This window comes from Monodon monoceros, unplaced genomic scaffold, assembly GCF_005190385.1.
Source record: "Monodon monoceros isolate NGI ecotype Baffin Bay Population unplaced genomic scaffold, NGI_Narwhal_1 Super_Scaffold_16, whole genome shotgun sequence".
NCBI classification, from domain to species: Eukaryota; Metazoa; Chordata; class Mammalia; order Artiodactyla; family Monodontidae; genus Monodon; species Monodon monoceros.
The window spans coordinates 38,011,857-38,035,776 of NW_021703772.1; the positions used below are offsets into that span (position 1 = coordinate 38,011,857).

General features: G+C 38.8%; 1 protein-coding gene across 2 annotated transcripts in view; it reads left to right on the forward strand.

Annotated features, from left to right (window-relative positions):
* ANKRD44 (ankyrin repeat domain 44) overlaps positions 1 to 23,920 on the forward strand; it is a 325,912-nt gene that overhangs the window by 201,382 nt on the left and 100,610 nt on the right. For both annotated transcript variants that reach the window (XM_029224527.1, XM_029224528.1), the window contains exons 7-10: positions 797 to 939; positions 1,972 to 2,184; positions 10,803 to 10,881; positions 20,860 to 20,974. In XM_029224527.1, coding sequence (XP_029080360.1) covers positions 797 to 939; positions 1,972 to 2,184; positions 10,803 to 10,881; positions 20,860 to 20,974 — 550 coding nt within the window. The remainder of the gene's footprint in view (positions 1 to 796; positions 940 to 1,971; positions 2,185 to 10,802; positions 10,882 to 20,859; positions 20,975 to 23,920) is intronic.

Genomic DNA, 23,920 nt, shown 5'->3' on the forward strand with positions numbered 1-23,920 from the left:
CACACACACACACACACACACACACACACACACACACACACACACACTTTAGGCCCTGGAGCCAGTACTCATCTTCTACCCTTCAGTTATCAACAATGTTTAGAGCAATGATCTTGAAGCATCGAACAATCTTTAGTCAGGAAATAAAGGTCAAATACATTTATCGTTGTATATGTAGCAAGATAGAGAACAAAGGACGATATTCTAGAAAATATGCCAACAGGAGTTGTAACTAGAAGGGTTTTCAGTTTAGCCAGCAATTCATGAGAACTTGAAGTTGAACCATAGGAAGTTGCCATTTTTGTGGGCCCAGAAAAGGGTCAAACAGCAGCAGTTGCATATGATTTAACAATAATCTGGAGCTGTTCTGATTAATTGATCTTTTTTTCTTTCATTAGTTTTTCCAAACCAAATTGTCATTGTTAGACTTTTCAGTGAAGAATGGCAATTGGTTTCAAAAGCATTGCTTTCATTTGACGTGATTTTTTTTTTAGTCTCTGGTTCTAACATATTGGCAGGACCTCCACATTATTTATTTGTAAACAGGCATCGACCTCCTTAAAGAGAAGGCTCACATGTGAATCATCTTCTTTCTTCCCACAGCACTTACATGATGCCTGACACATAGTACGTACTCCCTAAATATTTGTTGGATATTTGCCATGAAGCAGCTTTTTATAAACAGCTTAGCAAGATGCTGGCGGCAGTAAAAGCTGATGGTGATAATTCAGGTGGAATGAATTGTCAAATTGTCCTATAAAGGTTAACGATGTTTTCTGCTGCTTTGTTTCTACAGGCCACCTGGACGTTGTGGCTTTGCTCGTTAACCATGGCGCGGAAGTGACGTGTAAGGATAAGAAGGGCTACACGCCCCTGCATGCTGCGGCCTCCAACGGGCAGATCAGCGTTGTCAAGCATCTCCTGAATCTGGGGGTGGAGGTGAGCTATGATTCAGGCATCACCCCATGGTGCATTTGTGGGTTTTCTGTCGTTCGGAAATTAAATCCTGTGTCTTTGTGGGTTTTCTGTTGTTCTGAAATTAAATCCTGTTTGCATTTTAATTCAAGAGGGAAAAAAAAAAACAACCCTCATTTCTTACCATCCTGTCTTTTTTGAGTTTACATGGGCAACTGATGAAGGGCAATGGGGCATATGCTAAGTCATAGAAAGCCAGAAACAGACTAACTTTCTATATCAACATAGAGAAATATTTTAACATCTAGGATACATATCCACCAGTCATTTTTAAAAGACTGGCGAGGTTTCATCATCCCATCTTTAGAACCTAGCCTTCTAAATCGTGGCTTCCAAGCAGAAATGAATGACAAACATGCTGAGCTGGAGAAGTAGACCTCACCCCCTTCTCCTTAGGTAGCAGGGTGGGAGCAGTAGTGAGGCTGTCCCGGAGGAAAGGAAAAGCGAGCTGAGATAGTGAGATGGTGATAACAGCAGTCAGGGCAGGTCTGGGAGAGCAAGAGGGAGCTGGGGGCTAAATGACCAGGGCAGCTCCACAGCCCAGCCACCAGAATGTGGCCTCTTGAGGTGTCAGCAGAGCGGGTTCTGAGTTCAGGCCCCACAGCAGCTCCCTGAGCACCTCCCACCCTTTCCTCTTCTGTTCGCTGTTGAGATCCGGGCTCGTTTCTTGCTCCCCCGATTCATTTCTCCTCTGGCGTTTTGAGGCAGCTTTGCCTCTCCCTTTTTGTCCCTTCCCTAGCTGAAAGATATCTTGCCACAAGTGGAAACCTCTCACTCTTCCTCCCAGCTCACTTTTTGTCACTTTCACGTTTTGCTGAGCTTTACCTCCGCGTGAGAAGCTTCCCAGGATGACCACGCTGGGGCAAGAGTAAGCTCTGAATGATCACACTGACAGAAGGGTATTTCCTTTCTCCAGCACAGCTGGTAGGCTTTTGGTGGGAAATGGAGTAAATTGGCTTCAGTGCTTTTAATCGCCTGTGTTGGACTCATTTGCAGATTGATGAAATCAACGTGTATGGAAACACGGCCCTCCACCTGGCCTGCTACAATGGGCAGGATGCTGTAGTCAACGAGCTGACCGACTACGGTGCTAATGTGAACCAGCCCAATACCAGCGGGTTCACCCCGTTGCATTTTGCTGCTGCCTCCACACACGGTGCTTTGTGTCTTGAACTATTAGTAAACAACGGGGCGGATGTTAACATTCAGGTATGACTCTCTCTCAGTCTCCCTCTCTCAGTGTGAAGTACCTTTGCGTTGAGGCTCTGTTTGAGCAAACTCACCTGCTGTAAATTACAATTAGTGAATTGTAACTCTAAGCGTCCTGATTCTTGCGGACTTATCCTATATTGTCGTGATGTGGAAACTTCTGCAGCAGTGGTGGTACCAGTGGATGACACTGAGGTTCTAGCCACGTGCCCTCGGTAGCTTAGTGAATATATGGGAGCAAATACTGGGTCTCAGGGATGTGGACTTGGCCGAGATTCTAATACTGAGGTGAATGTTGAGCTGATGGGGCAGAGATGCTGAGCATGAAAAGGAAGCCTAACCTAACGACCTCAGGTCTGCTTCCAACCCGCGAGGCCCCCCAAGGAGCTTCTCAAATGGTTTCCTGGAGTAAACCCCAGATAGTGGCTTCAAGTATATGATATTAATCTGGTTTTAATGGTAATTCCTTTACTCAGCAAACTTACTGAGGACTACCTAGTGCCCTCTGTTTGGTACTGGGTGTATACTCCAAGGTGCCCTCAAGGAATTTACGATATGGCAAGGAGATAATGTACTCAGATAATCATGGGGCAAGAGAGAGTGTCATGAGTGGCATGAGAAATTAATAAAGTGCTGCAGACTGTAAGAAGTAAGTATTGACTTGCTTTTTGCTTGGGCATCAAAACTAGAGATTGCTTTTGAGCTGAAGATTGATATCAGTTGAGATGAGGAGGGATAGAGAGAATTTGAGAGAGGACATTCCAGATACATAGAATGGCAAGCAAAGGAGTTGAGAGGTCTTGACAGGTAAACTTTAGGTAACCAGTCTGCTCACTGTAACAGATAAGCAAGAGGAACTTTTGCAGGTAGCCTTCATGATCCAGGTTACGTCACTCAGGTGCATTTAGATTGTAGCACAATATCCTGATTTATACCAGGTGACCTTGTTCGCACCCTCAGCTTCCCTTCTCCCAAGCACGCGGGAATTGTAAAGCAAGGTCTCAGTGTATTCTGTCTCTGCTTTTGAAAAATGGTTATTTTCAAGATTTAATTTCAAGAATATTGGATCAGTCTATGTTAATGATCTCCTCTATTCACTATTAAAGTCCTTTTATATTTTTTCATTTAATTTATAATAGTGGGGAAATATGAGACAAATTCTCAGAATAGCGATTTATTGTGATTGGAGTACAAATCATATGAAAGAAAGGAGCCAGGAACAAGCTGAAATGTGACCTGACCAATAATGAGCACTTATCTACTGCCCAAGGAGTTGGGGCCTCTATAGGGTGTGGGTCCGCTAATCATTATAGAGGCCACATGATCAGAACTGAGCATTAGAAACGGTAATCAGGCCACAGAAAACCAGAGACAGAAAACATAAAGAAAAAAATGTATATATGACTACATAAAATTTTTAAACTTTTATATAACAAAACAAAACAACAAAAAAGACAAAAACAAAAACCTTAACATAAAATTGAAAGGGGAGCAACTTGGAAAATTTTCTGCAATATACATATAAGCAAGGAGTTAACATATTTAATATGTAAGAGCTCATAAAAATCAATAAGAAAAAGTCTGATAGTCTACTAGGAAATAATGGGCAAATGCAGATCACAAGAGAGAGAATACAATATCCATTAAACTTATGAAAAGATATTCAGTATTACTAGTCATTAGAGAAATGCAAACTAATACGTTTATAATACTAATACATTAATATTTGCCTTTAAAATTGGCAAGTATCAAAAAGACTAGCAATGCCCAGTGTAATCAATGAAAAATTAAAATGCAATAAGTAAATATGATCCAGTTTTATAATTTCAAAAAGTATGTGTCTATGTATGTGCATAGAAAGAGAAAAATATCTGGAATCTACATCAGTATCCTAGCAACAGTTATCACTCCAGCAAGGCAAAATTATGATTTGGATTTTTAGTTGCTTTTCAATATATTTGTTTTAATCTTCTTATTGTGATGCCATAAGTATGTGTTATTTTTATATCCAAAAGAAAAAGAAAAACTATTTTCATTTTTATAAAAAAAAATTTCAGATATAGTGGACCTAGGGAGGGGACAAGTAGAAGATAACTGGAAGTCAATGAAATGGGTCTGGATAAGAGGTAATGAGGACAGGGTGATGGGGACAGCCAACGGAGGGAGAGGCTTTGCAGAAAGGAAATCTCTGGGATTTCATTGGACAAGAAATGGAGGAGATAAAGATGAGTATAAGAATTGAAATCCGGGCTTCCCTGGTGGCACAGTGGTTGAGAGTCCGCCTGCCGATGCAGGGGACACCGGTTCGTGCCCCGGTCCGGGAAGATCCCACATGCCGCGGAGTGGCTGGGCTCGTGAGCCATGGCCTCTGGGCCTGCGCGTCCAGAGCCTGTGCTCCGCAACAGGAGAGGCCACAACAGTGAGAGGCCCGCGTACCACAAAAAAAAAAAAAGGAATTGAAATTTGGCTGAAGAGGTAGGTAGTACAGCATAGTGATTCAATGTCCAGTTCTGTGTCTAGACTGCCTAGATTCTCATCCTTCCTTGACTTTTAGTAATTACATAATCATAAACAACTTCTCTGTGTGTCTGTTTATCTGTAAAATTAGGGAAACAGTAGTATCTTCCTCATGGGACTGTTGTGAGGATTAAGCAAGTTATCTCACATAAATTACTTAGAACAATGCCTGCCACATAGTGAGTACTCCATAAATGATTATTGTTATTAAGAGGGATGTCAGGAGAAAGAGTAGGCTTAGAAGGTAAAACCAGTGAGTTTAGTTCTTAAGAAGCTGATTTTGAGCCTTTGATACAGCCAGTCTGAGAAAACCAATAGTGCAAAATGTGATTCTCTAGCATGGGAGAGCAGTAGAGAATAGAAGAAAACACCTAGGTTATCTCATTCACATAGAGGTGATTGATAGTTGAAACTGGGAGAAAAGGATGATGAGATCACCCATGGAGAGAGTACCTCATAGCATGAGTAGAGAAGGGGCTGTAGGACTCCAGTAACCCTTCACTCTTAGGATCAGGAGGAGGAGGAAGGCCAGAGAAACAGATGAAAAAAGAAGAGTTAGGGGGCTTCCCTGGTGGCACAGTGGTTGAGAGTCCGCCTGCCGGTGCAGGGGACACGGGTTCGTGCCCCGGTCCGGGAAGACCCCACATGCTGCGGAGCGGCTGGGCCCGTGAGCCGTGGCCGCTGAGCCTGCGTGTCCGGAGCCTGTGCTCCGCAACGGGAGAGGCCACAACAGTGAGAGGCCCACGTACCGCAAAAAAAAAAAAAAAAAAAAAGAAGAGTTAGGGAAGAGAGGAAGGAAACGAAGGGGATGGAGTGTCTTCATGAAGGTAGAAAGCAGGCAGAAATGAAAAAGTAAACTAGCTGAGGAGAATTTCAGAGTTCCGGATCTTGTAAGGGGACCCCATCCAAGGTCCTACGTGGAGGTAGGATGAAGGTCTTTAGGGGCAACAAAGCAACCAAGGTGGGGAAAGAGCCAACATGTGGGGTTAGAGTCTAAGAGGAGGGTGGTGGAGGACAGGAGGCAAACAGGTGGCTCAACCGTCAGTGTCCCCAAGACTTGTGACACTTTTCTTGCCATCCTAATGCCTGAGGGACATCCTGTGGTTCCTCTAAAGGGAGGAACATTATTGAAGTTAGATAAAGTATCTCTCTTTACCAACCTTAATTAATTCACAGGGTTATCTGATGCTTTCCATTTCCTCTGTAAAACATGCCAACTGATGCTTTCAGTGTGCCCGATACTGAGGTTAGAAGGCCACTTTCTGGCATACCTACCTACTTCTCCCAGGTAACTGACTAGCAGCCAGTTCAGATCGGATAAGAGGCTTCAACTAGGTATGGTGCCTTGGTTTATGGCAGCCTTCTCTTCTCCCCCACAAAATGGACATGGAAAGCATAGCTACTTAATTTTAATAGTTAATTTTTTCCTGTAGACTGCTAATCATCAATAGAGTATAAGAAGCACCATTAAAAAAATAGCCTGAGACTTGGGTTTATGTATTACCTAATCTGTGTAAATGGGATTTTGAATCAAATCTAGCCTTCTCCCTCAGTCTCCCCATCTACTCTATCTACATCCTAATTCTCTTGAATCTTTATTAGTTAACTCTGGGTGCATGGATCATCTAACATTTCCGTGGAGCCATTCGGTCTGACTGGAGGTTGTTATCTCTCTGCACCACATTGCCCTTGGATTTTGAAAGTGTTTGTAGATTGCAAGACAATTTGTATTTGTTTAGATTTTCCAAAGTTAGAAGAAAATAGCAGATTGAAATGTAGCCAATACCTACTCACGTGTTCACTTTGTTTTCCTCTGTCCTCACAAAACACAAAAAGTGACATCTTCATGAGAAATTGCAAGATGATGGAGAGGGGAGGAAGGTTATGTGTCCTGCATGCATTTTACAGTCCCTCATTTTGCTTAGGTTGACCATGGCCCTGTCCTTGATTTCGAATATTGTGATATCACAAAGTTTAATTATTATAAAATAATAGAGACACAATACTTAATACAATAATCTGTTGAAAGTTTACTTTTTTTTTCAAATAGGAAGAGCATGAGGAAATATGAAATAATTTCCTTTCTCCATGAGAGACCACGTTGTAATTTTTGTAGCATCTCAAGGCTCTTTTTGGAAGCACTCAAACTAAGCATTAAAGAAGACAGTAAACACGTGGCCATGCTGGATATGACTTAGAAAGATAGATTCAGAAATTACCATTGCCTACCTAACATTCCGCCTGCCTATGGTCTCAGTTCTTTTCTGTGCACGGGCCCTTTAGATCACTTAACCCTAAGAGACTGGAACTGAAGCCCATCACACATTTACTGAAGTGGACCAGCTCCCTTCTTTGTATGTACCAGGACCAAGTTATATTCTATAATTGCATTGCAGAGGTTGAAGATGAAACTGGAATAGGCAAGAGTAAGCAGTAATAGCGACATGGCCCTTGGATCTTAAGAGAGGAAATGAGGAAAGGAGGGGGGTGAATGTCTGAGCCAACCACGTGCCATCTCCAGCCTTTAGAAGCATTAAAAAAATTAGACTGTATATGGCTTTTTGCATACCAGGGTATTAGATTGCTCTTCCATTGAATTAGGAAGCCCTTTGGGGTTTCTGGCTATATTTATTTTATAGAGACTTTATTGCCCTCCACCAGAGCCACTGAGCTTTGTGGCGCCACGGGGCACTGTGCCACAGAGAACACAGTGCCTTCACCTTCCTGGGGAGTAACTGTGTATTTAAGTTTAGAGAAGGTTTATGGGAGGAGGAGGAAAGAAGGCATTAGAAGTGGAAGAAAAGAATGAATGGATTTCTGAGAATGGAAACGCTTCATTAATTCAAGGATTAATCTTCCTTGGATGATGGTGAATTCTGCCCTGAAAGAATACTAATATTTGTCATAAAATATTCTTAGTCCTCACTGGTTTTCTTTCATGACTATGGCTGAACCATAAGTCAATAGGAGAGCTATTAAGCAAGTTCTCAAGGTCACAAAAATTTCCAAGCCCTAAATCTGCTCTGGGAGAATGCACCTAGAAATTGGAAGGAGGCTAGAAATGAAGAAGTTCTTCTAAAAGCAAAGCTTTGAATAAGTGGGAGAACTGATCATTTCTTCTCCTTTGAGCATTCAGGGAATGTTTGGTATCTGAAGTTCTAGGGCCAGCAGCAGCAATGGCAAGTTCCCTGCCACCCGACCCCACCCCCATGTGAAAAATTTCTCAGGCAGATAATGAAACTCAGTAGGATCCTCAGTCTCAACCTGAATATTCTGAGTTCTAACTTGTAAAGGCTAAATAAAAAGTACTAGTCTTTTGACCTTCATTGGTTTTCAATGGCTTTTTGAAATGAGTTCCCTTTACACCTATACCATATAAACAAAGCTGCCCCAAAATGACTGCTATGATACCCTTAATGCTTCCTGTCCCTAATTCCCGACCTCCTGCCACCCGTATCCCAGTGAGAAAAAAAAAAGTCAGCTAAGGTCTGTCTTCAGTGGCATGTGAACTCAGGCAAAGATCTGCAAGGGTAGATCTGAAGCAAGCGTCACCATTGACCATATTGCCATCCTTTTCATTTAACCTAACTTAGGTCATGTCTGTTTGTCCCTTTCCCAAAAGCACAAGCACTCCAAGGGAGGAAAAGGGTATGGTGTTTACTGTCCTTGAAATGGGACCAGCTTTGTAAACTATATAGTGTAGAAACTGGTGACGTCTGCTTTGGCTCTCTGGCAGCAATTTAGTTAGTGACCACCAGGTTGGTGGTTACTCCTAGCCTTTAAGCTCTTTTCTAGGCATGGAAAAGTGCCTGGTTAAATATTTATAAAGATATTATCTAAACGCTGAAATATTTACAGCTTTATATATATTTAACTAAATGCTAGTAAGTTATGTTTTCATCTTAAATTTAAGAGAAAATACTGGAGCAAAATTTAAAGAAATAGCACCATCTAGGGACAAATGAATGTCAGCTCTGCAATTTCTGTTTTCTCTCTCCCTAAGAGCCTTGGGCTGTCATCACTTTTTTGTTGGAGGGAGTATGTCTTAACTCCTTATTTCTAAGTGGTTCCCAGACTTTTTAGTCTTTTGAATTGTCTGCATTTATCCCAGCTAAGACCCAGGCTCTGGAATCAGAAAGCTTTTAGGAGCTCTTCTCCATCATGTCTTATGATTGGTGATGGCATCATATCCTCATTTTCTTGACTAATTCTCCTTTTCCCTAAAGACGTAATTTCAGTAAAGCTTCAAGCTTACTTCCATCTTCCTTTCCTTTCTCAATCTTTTCTAATTCAGGTTATAATCATACAAGATTAAGATGGAGAAAAAATCCTATTTTTTCTATTTTTTTCCCCATCAGCCTGAGAACCTTTCACTATAATGATTATTTACTTCACTCAACATGCAGTTACCACTCTAACTCTTCCCTTGGCACAGATTGTGCATAGTTCCTTTCTTAAGTCTAAGGAATAGACTTATAGGATATAATAAATATTCTTCTGTTAAACCTTGTGGTTTTATAAGCTGTTCCAGTGGCTCCTAAACTTTAATGTGCTGTGAAAGTTGGAAATGAAATCAATTCTGATTCAGTTTAGGTCTGGGTTAGGGCACAGAATTCACATCTCTAACAAGAATTCTGGGTGATTCAGATGCAGGAGTCTGTGGTTCACTCTGAGAAATATTTAAGTGATTATTTGTTTTCCATTGTAGAGTTTTTGAAAGAATCATTTTAAAGCACACGTATTTAAATTTCATCACAAAAATGAACTTGTGTTTTTGAAATCTCATATTTTAACCTCAGGCTTAGGGAAACGTTTCTTCTGAGACTTAGAAAAAGAATAGTTACATAAATTTCTTTATTTTCTTTTCTTTTTTAAATAATATCTGAATGAAAGAATACATAATATATTCTCTCAGTTGGGGATACTTTGGGTCTAAAATAACAGTAATATTTTTGTTTGGATATCACTATTTTTAGAAGAAATTCTGTAAATGATTATTTCTGAATCAAATGTGTAGGACTTTGGTATTTGGTGTAATGATGACTAATGTATGGATTCTGTACATTTTTCATCTTTTGGCTTAATGTGTGAGAGAGAATGCCATCATTTATATCTTGAATAATAAAGAGACGTATAAATTCAGCGCATATTTCCAGATAATCATTAACATGGCAATTTGCATATCTTAATCCTATGATTTCTAATGAGTTAAGTGCAGCAAATGTGTCTCTTTTGGAATAATCGAAAGTGGTGTTCCTCTGTGGAATTAGAATGTAGAGAATGGTGGAGGATTTCAGGTCAAGTTTGAGAGTTGCAGTGATTTATAGCAAGTTAGTCATCTTCAGGTCAAACAGGGCCAAACAAGTTAATACATCATTTGCCTTTTTTTCATGTACTATAGAGAAAAGGTGAAAAAAACACTGTAATAAACTATACATATGCTATCCATTATACTGTATAATGGAAAAGAATATGAAAAATAATATACACTATATATGTATAACTGAGTCACTTTGCTATACACTAGAAACTAACGCAACGTTGTAAATTAACTATACTTCAATTTTTTTTTAAAGTTGAAAAATAAAACTCCTTGAAGGAAACCTTCACCAGTAGATCACAGGAGATGAAAAAATGTTTTAGATGATTTCCTCAGTTTAAACCAGGGTAGTTTAAAAATTGTCCGTGTAACTAAAAATTTCCCATTTCTTCTCTAGAATAATTTCCACGTCTCGAAGCTTCTTTAAAATGTGATGTTATAGATAAATAACAGGACCTACTGTATAGCACAGGGAACTATATTCAGTATTTTGCAATAACCTATAATGGAAATGAATCTGAAAAAGAATATATATATGTATAATTGAATCACTTTGCTGAATACCTGAAACTAACACAACATTGTAAATACTTCAATAAATAAAATGTAAAGTTAGGCAATAACTTGTGATATCACGTGTAAATACTTCAATAAAAAAATGTGAAGTTAGGCAATAACTTGCGGTATCACATACACTTTATTGAGCATTGCCGGCAATGTCCATAGGAATGTTTCAGATTGATGTCACTGGCCCATTGTTTCTCTCTCTCTCATTTTTTAGAGTAAAGATGGTAAAAGTCCTCTGCACATGACAGCTGTCCACGGAAGGTTCACACGGTCACAAACCCTCATTCAGAATGGTATGTGAGATTCTTCTGCAGTGTCATTACTGGAACAGTTTCCTGTTGTGACTGAGTTTGGTTGAATGTGAAATATGATGCTCTGTTTTAGAGTTTATTAAGCTTGGATTTATACTGTCCTTTGATGAACTTTGCTAAAAGCTCTTAGACACGTCATCACCAATTCACTTAAGAGTGAGGACATTAAAAAAAAAAAAAAAAAAAGAGGACATAGAGCCACTAAGTTTCACAGTCAATTCCCAATCAGTCAAAGAACATGTGAGTTTTGAAACTGGAAATGATCTACTTATATAGGCTCAAGATCCTGCATTTTTCACTCTGAAACTAATAAAAATAAGTATCAGACATTTTCTAGCAGGAAATCTGAATTATTTAAAAATTTTTGAATTCGCCATAGTTCCATAAGTTAAAACTCGTTAAGCTACTTGGGCAAAAGGTAAGAAAAATGAGTGACTCAGAGGAAAAGCGGGTACATACATGATATAAAGGATCATAAAATCACAGGCTTGATAGAGACCTTGGAAAATCACATAATCTAGTAATTTCCCAGGCTTACAATAAAGGTGTGTTTGAACCATTGGGTTGTCTCTGCAACCAAAGTACTAGGGAGTGTCACTTCACAGCATGGTTCACGTTACTATTAGAGGGTCATGGCCAGAATCTGTGAGTGGATTGACTTTGACAACGCAACTTCTATTCTTTTAGCAAATCTTAAAGACAATTTTAAAAAAACAGGTTTAGTTCAGATTTTATGCTGACATTCCAGGTGAATCCAGCAGTTCCTAAACTATCTTTAGTTGACCCACATTTCTAGTTCTCAAAATTCTGGCATTAGTCAGTTTTTTTAGACCTATCTTTTTCTCATCTGTAAGAATACTGGATGACATACACTTGAATTGTCAGTGGTACTAAGTTATGTCTTAGGCACTGAAGTTGTAAAACTAAAAAGTCATTTGACATTTGGATGGAAGACCAGCCAGGGAAATGATGCTGAGGAAGCAGAATACCTGCAGCAAAGCACAGGAAATTTATAAGCATTTCAGTGAAACTGTAGAAGAAAAGAAATCGCAACAAATTTCCAGTGAGCAAATGCAGGTAACTGAAAATGAACTGCACAACACCCATTAATTCTAGTTTGAAATATGTGATATGCCTTTGTCATTTACTTTATTGAAAGGCCACTTTAATTGTTTTGTTTTGCTTGAAGTAAAGGGGAGGTGGGGAGGGACCCTAGCATCTCTCCTCTGCACGCTTTCCTCATCCCACTGTCTTTCTCAACTGTTTTTCAGAAACAGTGTCCACTGCCTTAAAACTAAACAAAACTAGGGAGCTATTTGGTATCCATTTTTAAAAATTTAATGCGAACATAATCACCAGGGCTTAGCTCTGTGGCATTAAAAAGCATTGTTCCCTGTTAGAATAATTTCAAGCACTAGTGACCAGATCAGAGAAAGAGCAGTTTTTCACCTTGTAAGCACTGCCTTCCTACAGGTCCATCACCGCGGGCCAGACCTGTGTCATGCTAGTGTGCTTACAACAGTCTTGGGGGTGCTGCTGGCTGCTTTGACCTCTCTAAAAACTATCCTTGTGGACTTGAAGACTTTCATGCCCTCTCTGGACATTCTTGCTAGACTTTTGAGTTGGGACGACCCCTGAAAGAGACCTTATGTCTTGTCCTCTGTGATCAAGGAGCTTGTCTCAGAGCCTATCTCATTCTTGGCTGGCCTGGCATCTTGCTTGTGGGTTGAGTGGGATCCTGGGTCCTATAATGCTGAGGATATAGTGGCTATAATACATAACTTATATATAATGATAAAGCTAACATTGGTTGAGTGTTCTTCACATTGTGCCAGGCACTTGGCTAAGCACGCCACATAAATCCTTCCAACCACCCCATGAAAAAGGGGTGCTATTATTATCTCCATTTCCAAGATAGGGAAACTGAGGCGGAAAGGTTGTCACTTCTGCTGGGATACATGGCACGTATGTTGAGGAACAGAGATTAGAACCTAGGAAGTCTAACACTGGAGACTGAACTCTCAACCACTCTTCTCTGTATGAACAATGACAGGTTAAAATGGTTTTAACTTGAATTCTATTTACTCTAAGAGTCGCTTGCAGAGTTATTTATCCCTGTAAAAGGATGATTTGGAATTCTCTCCTCTCAGCCGACAGTTCTTTGCATTCATTGCAGATGTGAGAACTGCGAGTTCTTCCATTCGACTTTTTTAAAAAAATGCCATGGGGCTTCCCTGGTGGTGCAGTGGTTGAGAGTCCGCCTGCCGATGCAGGGGACACGGGTTCGTGCCCCGTTCCGGGAGGATCCCACATGCTGCGGAGCGGCTGGGCCCGTGAGCCACGGCCGCTGGGCCTGCGCATCCGGAGCCTGTGCTCCGCGAAGGGAGAGGCCACAACAGTGAGAGGCCCGCATACTGCAAAAAAAAAAAAGAAAAATGCCCTTAGGGACAAGAATAGGAAGCTCTTTTCTTTCCTTCTGTTTGTTGGTTTCTTTCTGGGAAAAGCCCAGAGGCCCACACCCCCAGGGCCTGGTGTCTGTCCTCCAGAGTGGGTAACCACATGACAGGACCTGGAATGCCCGTCCCCCATGGGAACATCACTTGGCTCTTAAGACCTGCTGAGGAACCTTCTTGATGTTTATTTATTTGTTTTGTTAAATGGCTCTGATGTTTGGACTTTGTACAGCATTTCTCTGCTTCTCTGACTGATCTCTAGTCAGGGTTATTAATTCTTTATAATAACTTTTTTTTTTCAGAAGCATTCAGCTTTGGTAAGGTGATCGTTTAAGAAAAAAACCCAAAAGACTCTTTTCTTTTTTAAGTTAATAAGCAAAGACTACCTCTGCGGTTCAATCACGTTGTTTGTTGTCTGAAGCTGTGTTGTCAGAGCCAGAGAGGGAAAGAGGTAAACGAAAACACAATCTGATATCAGAAGGCCTTTGATCTGGCCTTTTGCACAGGCGGCTGCCTCAGATGCTGTCCAGCAGGTTACAAAAGTTCAAAATGATGTTTTTTTTTCACAGAAGCTTTAAAAATAAAAGTTTGAAAAGGAAGAGTGAAGTGATAGGATGATTCATTGTGAGGTTTTTGACCTTTGGGCTCACAAACTTTCTGAGGCAACTTAATATAACTATTCTTGTTTGTGCAATGAAAAACTAATTTCAGATGAATGCCTAGATAATGCTACATAAATCATCCCTTCTGACGTGTCTGCGTACGTCTAAACTCATGGATATTTATTTTCCTCACTAATAATCAATGATCGATAACCAACATTTAACTTGCAACCTTCAAATGAATAGTAAAGATATTTAATTTGCTAAAAAAAAGGATAACTAATAAGGACCTGCTGTATAGCACAGGTTGCTGTATTACATTACTCTGTAAGCATATGAGAAAAGCATATAAGCATATAAGCATATGAGAAAAGAATCTAAAATAAAGAGTAGGTATATGTATATGTAGAACTGATTCATTTTGCTGTACACCTGAAACTAACACAATGTAGTAAATCAACTATACCCCAATAAAATTTTTTAAAAAGATATGTAATTTGCATTCCAAGCAAATGAAAATGGAAAGGCTTCAGGAGTGACTATAAGATAGAAATTCATTCATCTAGAGGTCCTACTTTAATATAAAACATATTTCTAAATAACAAATATTCTCTTATTTTTCTAAGTTATGATGTTTTCTAGAAGTATATCTTAAATGACCAAGATAATTACCCATATTTTTACAGTTTTAAATTGACTTATGAAATGACAGTAACAACAGGAAACTTTATCAGCTCAGACCCTCTATTCCATCGTTTCCAGTATTTTTCACTCTTCTCTTTTCCTATCCAATTTTTGGCATATTTGAGGCTGGTAAACATGGAGCCCCTACTGTTGGCTGGGAAGGACATGAGCAATGTAGTGTTTGAAAGACTTCTTTGAAGTCTGGGGATCTGTCTTCCACAGTTCCCCGCATCAGCTCCGTGGGTGGACCTTTCAGGCTGACCACTGTGGGCAGCTCTCACATGGATACATGTACCCTGGATTGCTCTGAGGTATCCATGGAGACCAGGTGGCTGCCTTTCCCCAAGGCATAAAAATGATCTAAATTGGATACTTCTAAATTTAGATTACTGTGAACTATTTCTTGAGTCCCTAGAAGTTTTTAATAACTAATTTTATTTTAATTTTTCTTGATTATAAAATTAGTACGTGCTCACTGTACAATAAAATTAACTTATTAAAGAGATTCCCCCATGACCCCCATCAATGTGTCTCCCTAACCCCATCCCAAGAATTTCTATTGACAGTTTGGTGAAACTTCCAGACTTTTCTGTGTATTTCAGAATGTATATATAAAGATACATAATTATTACTTTTACAGAAATGATTGTAGTCCATTTATTTGAACAACTGATTTTAAAAATCACTACTGTGCCACAGACACAAAGATATGAGGAAAGATCAGCGTTTGTATTCAGGTGGCCATTTATATTTCTCTGTCACAAAGTTAAAAAGGGGTTACCTTTTTGTAAACAGCTATTAAGTTGCAAACTCCAAATGTGCAAAGTTATTGGCAGCAGCTAAACTCTACATGCCAAAGTCATGGCTGCAGAGTGAAGCATCTTAAATCCTGTGTAAACATATGTACTAATTGGAGTTTGTTTTTTTTTCTTAACATCTTCCCCTTCTACAAAGCTCACACATATTTGTAATTATTTCACTTTTTAGGAGAGATTCTCGTTCATTAACTCTGTTGTGCCAGTACACCTGGCTAGAAAATATATTGTTTGCTGGAAATAAATCTTAGGGAGTTGGTGGTCACAGTTAGGATTCATTAGAATGAAGGACCGTACAGATATTATCGTGAAGATTTTATAATGGTCATATTATAAGAAATAGTGTCTTGGCCTGGAAGTTACTGCTTTTTCCTCAGATCTGAAAAGACTCTCAACGGCTTCCTTTTGGTACTCAAGTATACCTCTGATGGGTGTGCAAATGGGCACAGCCTTTCTCAAAAGCAATTTGCCAGTGTCCATCAAGAGCCTTAAAAACATTCATACTTGTGATCTAGTAGTTCTACTTGTAAAAATATTGCTGAAGGAGATCGTCTGAAATGGTGGATAAAGATTATGTATAATTATGTTCGTTCCTGTGTTTTTCCTAATGGCAAAATTTGGGCATAGCCTAAATGCCTAGTAATTGGGGACTTGTTGAGTGAATTCTCTAAATACTGATATCATGTAGTCATTTACAGTTGTGTTAATGAGACTAATTAATGACATGGGAAGTGTTTGTGATATAATATTAAGGGGGAAATGGGGATACAAAACTCTTTCTACCCTATGATCTCAACCATGGGAAATGTCTTCACACACAAATGCACACACACATACAAACAACTGGAAGAATATATCCAGAGTATTAATACTGATTATCTCGGATAATCAGTGAATTTATAGATGACTTCTGTTTTCTTCTTTGTATTTTACTGCATCTTCTAAATTTTCTACAGTGAGAAAATTACTTTCTCAGTAATAAGTATTATTTAAAGTAAATGCTTAATATCTTTTTAGATTGATCTAAGCCATTTATATAATATTTGCATTTCTCAGGATTTTGTATTTCTTATTCTGGAATATATAAATGTGTATGTGTAGTTTAGATATATAAACTAAACATTATAGTATTAGTATCTTAAAATTATGTATTTTAGTTTTAAAATATCAGCTTACTTGAGTCCAATATAATTGATGATGGGAGTAAAGCTTAAGATTTGACCTATTCTAAAGTACCTGATATCTAAGAGCATGAGCTGACAATTCAATAACTTACTGCTTTCCATAATGATGCAGAGATTTGTTTATGAACAGGATAGTCAGGAAATAAAACCTTAGAATAATTTATATTTGGTGCCCCAATATCCTAGGTGCTTTCTTTTATTAAAAGCATAAGTGCGTGTGGGCTTACATAAGCAAGAGTACACACTATGTGATTTTTCTCCTTGGTGTGCTTCCCTGTCCTTTACTCCCTCCCCTTTTCCTACTTTCCTCAGGCCCTTCCTTTTTGACTGGGGTGTAATTCATATACTATAAAAGTCACCATTTTAAATTGTACAGTTTAGTGGATTTCAGTATTTTCACAAGGCTTTACAACCATCACCATTATGTAATTCCAGAACATTTTCATCACACCCCTCCAAAATCTTTATCCCAGTTAGCAGTCACTCCCCATTCCTCCCTCTCCTTGATTTCTCCTTATTTCATGATTTTCAAGGACTCTTAAACTACTTGGAAGCTTACCCAATTATCACTAATGCATGTAGCAAATATTTTCACATATGTTAGTTTCCTTATTGCTAGGATGTGGGGAAAGCCTTTTTAACTACAATGCAAAATCTAAATACAATAAAAGACATAAATTACAAAAAAGAATTTTTTTCAGTGTAGAACACCAAAGACAAATGAAAATCTAGGCCAAAAATATTTGCAATATGTATTACTGATAAATGGGCAATCTCCCAGATATTTTAAGAACCTTTAAAAATTAAGGAATAAAAGATCTCACACACACACACACACACACACACACACACACTCACTCTTAGAAAAATGGGCAGAAGTCATGAAAAAATGGTTCATAGAAAAAGGTAAACAAATGGCCCTTTAATATATTAAAAGATTCTCAACTTCCTTAACAAGAGAAATGAAAAGACTACAGTGAGATACCAGTTCTCACTCATTACGTGGTATGTATTCAAAAGCTTGACAAGGCTGGGGAGGAGAAAAGGCACTCTCATACATTGCTTGTGTGAGTGCAAAATTGCACAGCACCTAAAGAGGGAAACGTGGCAAAATCTAACAAAACCACATACTCATTTCTGTAACCTAGAAATCCCCTTTCTAGGAATTTATTCTGAAGATAGACCCAACAAATACAAAACACTTGCAAAATGAGGTTATTCACTACAACATTCCTGATATTAGCAAAATGATTTTTACCACCTAAATGCTCATCCATACCCGACTGGTGTACTTAACTAATACATCCATGCAATGAAAAATAATTAAGCTGTACAAAAATGAGGAAGATTTCCAAGAAGGGATCTCTAGGAGTGAATTCGAGGGTATGTTGTTAAGTGAAAAACAACAAAAAAAGCATGGTATAAAAGATTGTATTGTGCTTGTTTTTGCAAAGAGAAACACAGAAAGCATAAACCAAAACTAAAGAAAGTGATTAATTACCATAGGAAGTGGTTGAGGGTGAAGTGAAAGGGATAGAAACGAGAGTGGGACTTGTTAAAAGTGTAGAATTTTTGACTTTTGAAACGTGTGTTACATATTAATAAAATTAAAGCTGGTAAACGTTTTGAAAACAAAATCCAATGAACCTGTGTATCAAATTGATAATATAAGCACACAGAATAAAGAATTCAGATAACTTTTGAACGAAGTACTCGCTGTATATGCTAAAATCATTATAGGAAACTTTGTTGGGAAATAGAGTATTTTCACAGTCTGGAAGTATCACCCACAAATTCCTTGTTAATTACAAAAGGGGAAAAGACATTTGTACAGTGGAGAGTGCTGGCCGGCATCTCTTGTATTTCTTATTCTGGAAGACATAAATGTGTATGTATAGTTCAGATATACAAACTAAACATTATAGTATTAGTAGCTTAAAATTACGTATTTTAGTTTTAAAATATCAGCTTACTGATATTTTCTTACTGATAATCAAGCCTTTTTTTTTTTTTATTGTGGTACAAAAAATTTACCATTTAAACTACGTTTAAGTGGCACTAATAAGTACATTCACATTGTTGTGCGGCCATCACCACTACCCACCTCCAGAACTTACTTTTTCATGTTCCCAAACTGACACTCTGTACCTATTGCAAGTAATCAAAAGTTGCATCACCCAGTAATGGAAAAACTTGACCTTATGTGTGTGCTGTGGAGATGGGATGGGAAGTGCAATTCAACTCTGGGGTATTCTTGCCAAAATGTTTAGCCTGAATCTAGTAATGAGGAAATAATCAGACAATTCCAGAATGCAGTATATCCTACATGACTCCTGGCATGGTCTCCAAAAATATCAATGACATGGGAGATAAATATATAAGTACATAAAAGGCAGGAGGATTGTTTTAGATGAAAGGAAACTAAAGAGACATGACAACCAAATTCTATCAGAATCTCTGATTGGATCCTGGATTTAAAAAAAAAACAGTTATAAAGCACATTTGGGGGAACAATTGGAGAAATTGGAATATGCACTTATATTATGTAAAATTATGGTATCAGTGTTATATTTCTTGGATATGATGATGAAATTATGTGGGAGACTGTCTTTGTTCTTAGGGGTGAAATGTCATGATGTCTGACTTATTTCTAAATGGTTCTTCAAATGAATGAATGGACTACTTATCTTTCATATTATGTATTATATATAACTTTTCATATATATATGAAAAGGTGAGGGAAAGAAAGAAATGTAGTAAAATAAAAATTAGGGGAAAAAGAAGGCAAAATAAAATAAGATGTTTACTGTGTTACTAAAGTGATGGTTAATGTTATGGTTTTAATAAATACAGATTTTTCAGTTTATGGCTGATGCTTTTACTCATCAGCATTTAGATAATCAAACTACATAAAAGCTTTTCCTGAACTCTATTCCTTCTGGTTCTTATGTTTCAGCATAAGGTTTATTTACATAGGTCTTTAATTAAGCAAGTAAAACTAAAATTGAATGTGTCTTCAGAGTTACATTTTGTGGAATTTGATTACATTATTTATTCAGAGGGAATCTAGTTGTAAGATTTTAGAACCTTAAATAAGACAATGTGGAAAGGTTTTATTTTTGTTTTGTTTTTTAATTTTCTTTTTTGTGGAAAGGTCTTTTAAAAGCATTTCTTTTTGTTGTTGTTGTTGCATGTATCTTTTTTTTTAATAGATCTTTATTGGAGTGTAATAGCTTCACAATACCATGTTAGTTTCTGTTGCACAGCAAAGCAAATCAGCCATATGCATACACATGTCCCCATATCCCCTCCCTCTTGAGCCTCCCTCCCACCCTCCCTATCCCACTCCTCTAGGTGGTCACAAAGCACGAAGCTGATCTCCCTGTGCTATGCAGCTGCTTCCCACCAGCCAACTATTTTACATTCGGTAGTGTATATATGTCCATGCTACTCTCACTTAGCCCTCCCACCCCATGTCATCAAGTCCATTCTCTATGTCTACCTCTTTATTCCTGCCCTGCAACTAGGTTCATCAGTACCATTTTTTTTTTTTAGATTCCATGTATATGTGTTAGCATACAGTATTTGTTTTTCTCTTTCTGACTTACTTCACTCTGTATGACAGACTCTAGGTCCATCCACCTCACTACAAATAATTCAATTCGTTTCTTTTTATGGCTGAGTAATATTCCATTGTCTATACGTGTCCCATCTTCTTTATCCATTCATCTGTCGATGGACATTTAGGTTAGTTCCACGTCCTGACTATTGTAAATAGTGCTGCAATGAACGTTGTGGTGCATGTCTCTTTTTGAATTATGATTTTCTCAGGGTATATTCCCAGTAGTGGGATCGCTGGGTCATATGGTAGTTCTATTTTTAGTTTTTTAAGGAACCTCCGTACTATTTTCCAGAGTGGTTGTATCAATTTACATTCCCACCAGGAGAGGGTAGGAGAGGGTTCCCTTTTCACCACACCCTTTCTAGCGTTTATTGTTTCTAGCTAAAAGCATTTCTAATAGACTTCCCTCCATGCAGATTTAATAATACTACTACCTCAGATGGTAACTTGTCCCCTTAAAAATCATTCTTGTCCTTGAGAGCAGAGATGCACAGAGTAGAAACGATACCAACACTTGGTAATGTGAGTGACTAGCATAAAATGTAGTATCTGCGTCAACCTGAATCCTTATGTAATTCTGTATTAAAACGTCTTTTTCAGGAGGTGAAATTGACTGTGTGGATAAGGATGGCAACACTCCTCTCCATGTGGCTGCAAGATACGGTCATGAACTTTTGATTAACACCTTAATAACCAGTGGAGCTGACACAGCCAAGTAGGTTACTGCAAAAATATGGTGGAATAATTTTCACATGTGGGAATACTGCCAAAGGGATTCTGCCATGCCGTAGATAGTTCCCATTTATCCAGGTTAAGTAGATCTTCACCATTATGCTAAACACAGATTAAATTTGAACTAAATTAAGTGACTTTTAATGACAGTTGCCAGGAAGAACCAGTTTTATTTTTCAGCTGTATCAGAAAGAGGCCTATTTCAGTGGTTTTAATTAAGGAAACTTGGACTTTATTCCTAACTCTGCTTTTTAATATTCTTCTGTTTTTTCCAATGTGCAGTGTTAGTTAAGCAGGAAAAATAAGGCATAATTGGGCAAACTCAGAATTTATTCAGTGTGCTGTTTTGCATGTATTAATGACCCATATTAATGATACGCTTATACAGTGCAATTGAGTAAATCTGCTACACTGGGAAGGGGGGACCTGGCTTCATTTTGTACTTTAATTCACCAAGAATATATAACGCATCTATATGAGTCTGTTGCAATGTTAGGTGCTGTGGGAAATTTCAGAAGTAAGTTAACTGGTTGGTACCTTCCAGGAGCTCATAATTTTGTTGGAGGCCCAAGGCCCACTTAAGACAAAGAACCATGCAAGATCGTATTTAATAAAGTTCAAAATGAAACAGGACTTTAATGGCAAAATGTTTGGTGTAGACAGTGTATGCCACAGAGTGTAGACAGGAAGGATAGAGCTCAAAGGTGGCCACTGTTTTCAAGGAAAAGGTGAGTTTTAGGTAGGCTTTGAAGGATAAGAATTATGTGAGTAGAGCAGAGTGTGGCAGACATCCCAGGCAGGGAGGAAAGCAGGAACAGACCCAGCTCTGGGAGGAGCTTGGCCTGGCAGGCCTGTGACAGTGCCATGCTCTGCCCAGAGGCACTGTTATATCGGTGCGGGGGCCCAGGCTTTCTTGGGCACTAGCTGGGCTCCAGTCCAAGCTGCCTCACTTGTGAGCTGTGTGACCTTGAGCCTGTTGCTCAATCTGTCTGTGCTTTGATTTCCTCATTTGAAAAATGGGAGTAATAATAGTACCTACCATAGGTTTGTTATTGAAGATTAAAGGACTTAATCACCATTAAAATTCTCTGGTATATGTTAAGATCAGTGTGAGTATGAGTTATGTAAGTACATCTGCTAAGGTTTATTCAATAAGATAATCCACGTTAAAAGCTCTTTGAACAGTGCCTGGCACATAGTAAGCTATCAATAAATGTTGACTATGGCTTTATTACTTCATAATAGGCGGGAGAACCAAATTAAAGAGGGCCTTAAATGCTTAAATAGTTTGGCCTTATTATAGAGACTGGGGGTAACAATAACTGAATCTTTAGGAAAGGCAAAATATGAGGGCAGTGTTACATTAGGAATTCTAATTTATTTGTCAAGGGTTGTGCAACAGAATTGAAAATCTTGGTGGAGAATGAGCCAAAGTTTAAATGGTCCAGGGAGGGCGTGGTGGGTTCCAGTGGCCCTTGGAGCTCCCAGTCCAGTGGTGGAGATAAGATCAAGGGCAAATGTGACTGCAGCATCATGAGATGTGTTATGATGGAGGTTTGGATAGGGCAACACTATCTCTAGGTTCCGCAGAAGAGGTGACATTTCATCAAGAAGAAGGATGGATAGGAGTTTGCCAGGTGGACAGAATTGTGTGAGATAAAAAAGATAGAAGGGGAAGCAAAGAAAGACATTCCAGGAAGAGGGAACAGTATTTACAAAGGCACAAACACGTGAATATGTTGAAAGCAGATTCACAAGGCCAGATTATCTAACATGTTAGGGGGAGTGGAAAGAGATGAGGTGGAAAGGTAGGAAGAACCACATTTCAGAGGACCTCGAATGTCTTGCTAAGGAGTTAGATTGCATTCTGAGGCATTCGGAAGCTGTTAAAGAATTATAAGTGGGTGTAGGGTAGGTTGTGTCTAATGCTCCCATTTGTGTGTAAGAAAGATCGCTCTCATAGCAGTCCAGACAGATTGGAGGTGGTCCAGGCTAGAAACACTTTGCAGCCTCTTGCAAATGTCCAGAGAAGAAAAGATGAGGGCTCAGGCTAAGGACAAGACTGAGGGTGGACAGAGGAGGGGGCGTACTGACAAATAGCAAGAACAGTGGGTTGTCTCAGAAGAGAAAGGAATCTGCTTCAAGCCAATGGACCTTTTTGACTGGGAGATTGCAAATCAAAAGAAGCAGTTCGGGACCTCCCTGGTGGTCCAGTGGTTAAGACTTTGCCTTCCAATGCGGGGAGTGCGGGTTCGATCCCTGGTCGGGGAGCTAAGATCCCACATGGCTCGTGGCCACAAACCCAAAACATAAAACAGAAGCAGTATTGTAACAAATTCAGTAAAGACTTTAAAAATGGTCCACATTAAAAAAGAAAAGAAAAACCTTGAAAAAAAAGAAGCAGCTCAGTTTCCGGGAAAGAGCCGTGTACTAGGATTCAGGAGGCTTTCATCAGATTCTAGAGTTCCCAAGCAGGCCATGGCTACCCAAAGCCAGAGATTTTAAATGCTCAGTGTCAGTTAAGCAGAAATAAAATATTAGGCACAAACCAGCTTCACCTATGGTATGTTAATATTTTCAGTGATGTTTTTCTTTCAACTCTGGGTTATTTGGGGAGTTTTAGCCAAAGAACCACGAATTTCTGATTTTCTTTCAGATTTGAACTCGTTTGAGGGATAGAGATCAACTGGGCCCAATACTTATGTAAAATGTCTGAAAAAACACATTTAACTCAATAAACACAAAGTCTATTTCCTCATAATTATTTTCTCTTCAATTTGTGTGAATACAAACTTTGTGGCAAAAATGCCTTATGAATGACATTGTTGTTCAAGTAGCCTTTCCTTCCATTGACGATGCTATGTCCTGGGGACAATGACAAGGGAAACATTGTCCCAGACTCAAAGAGCCACATACGTATGCTTTCTTC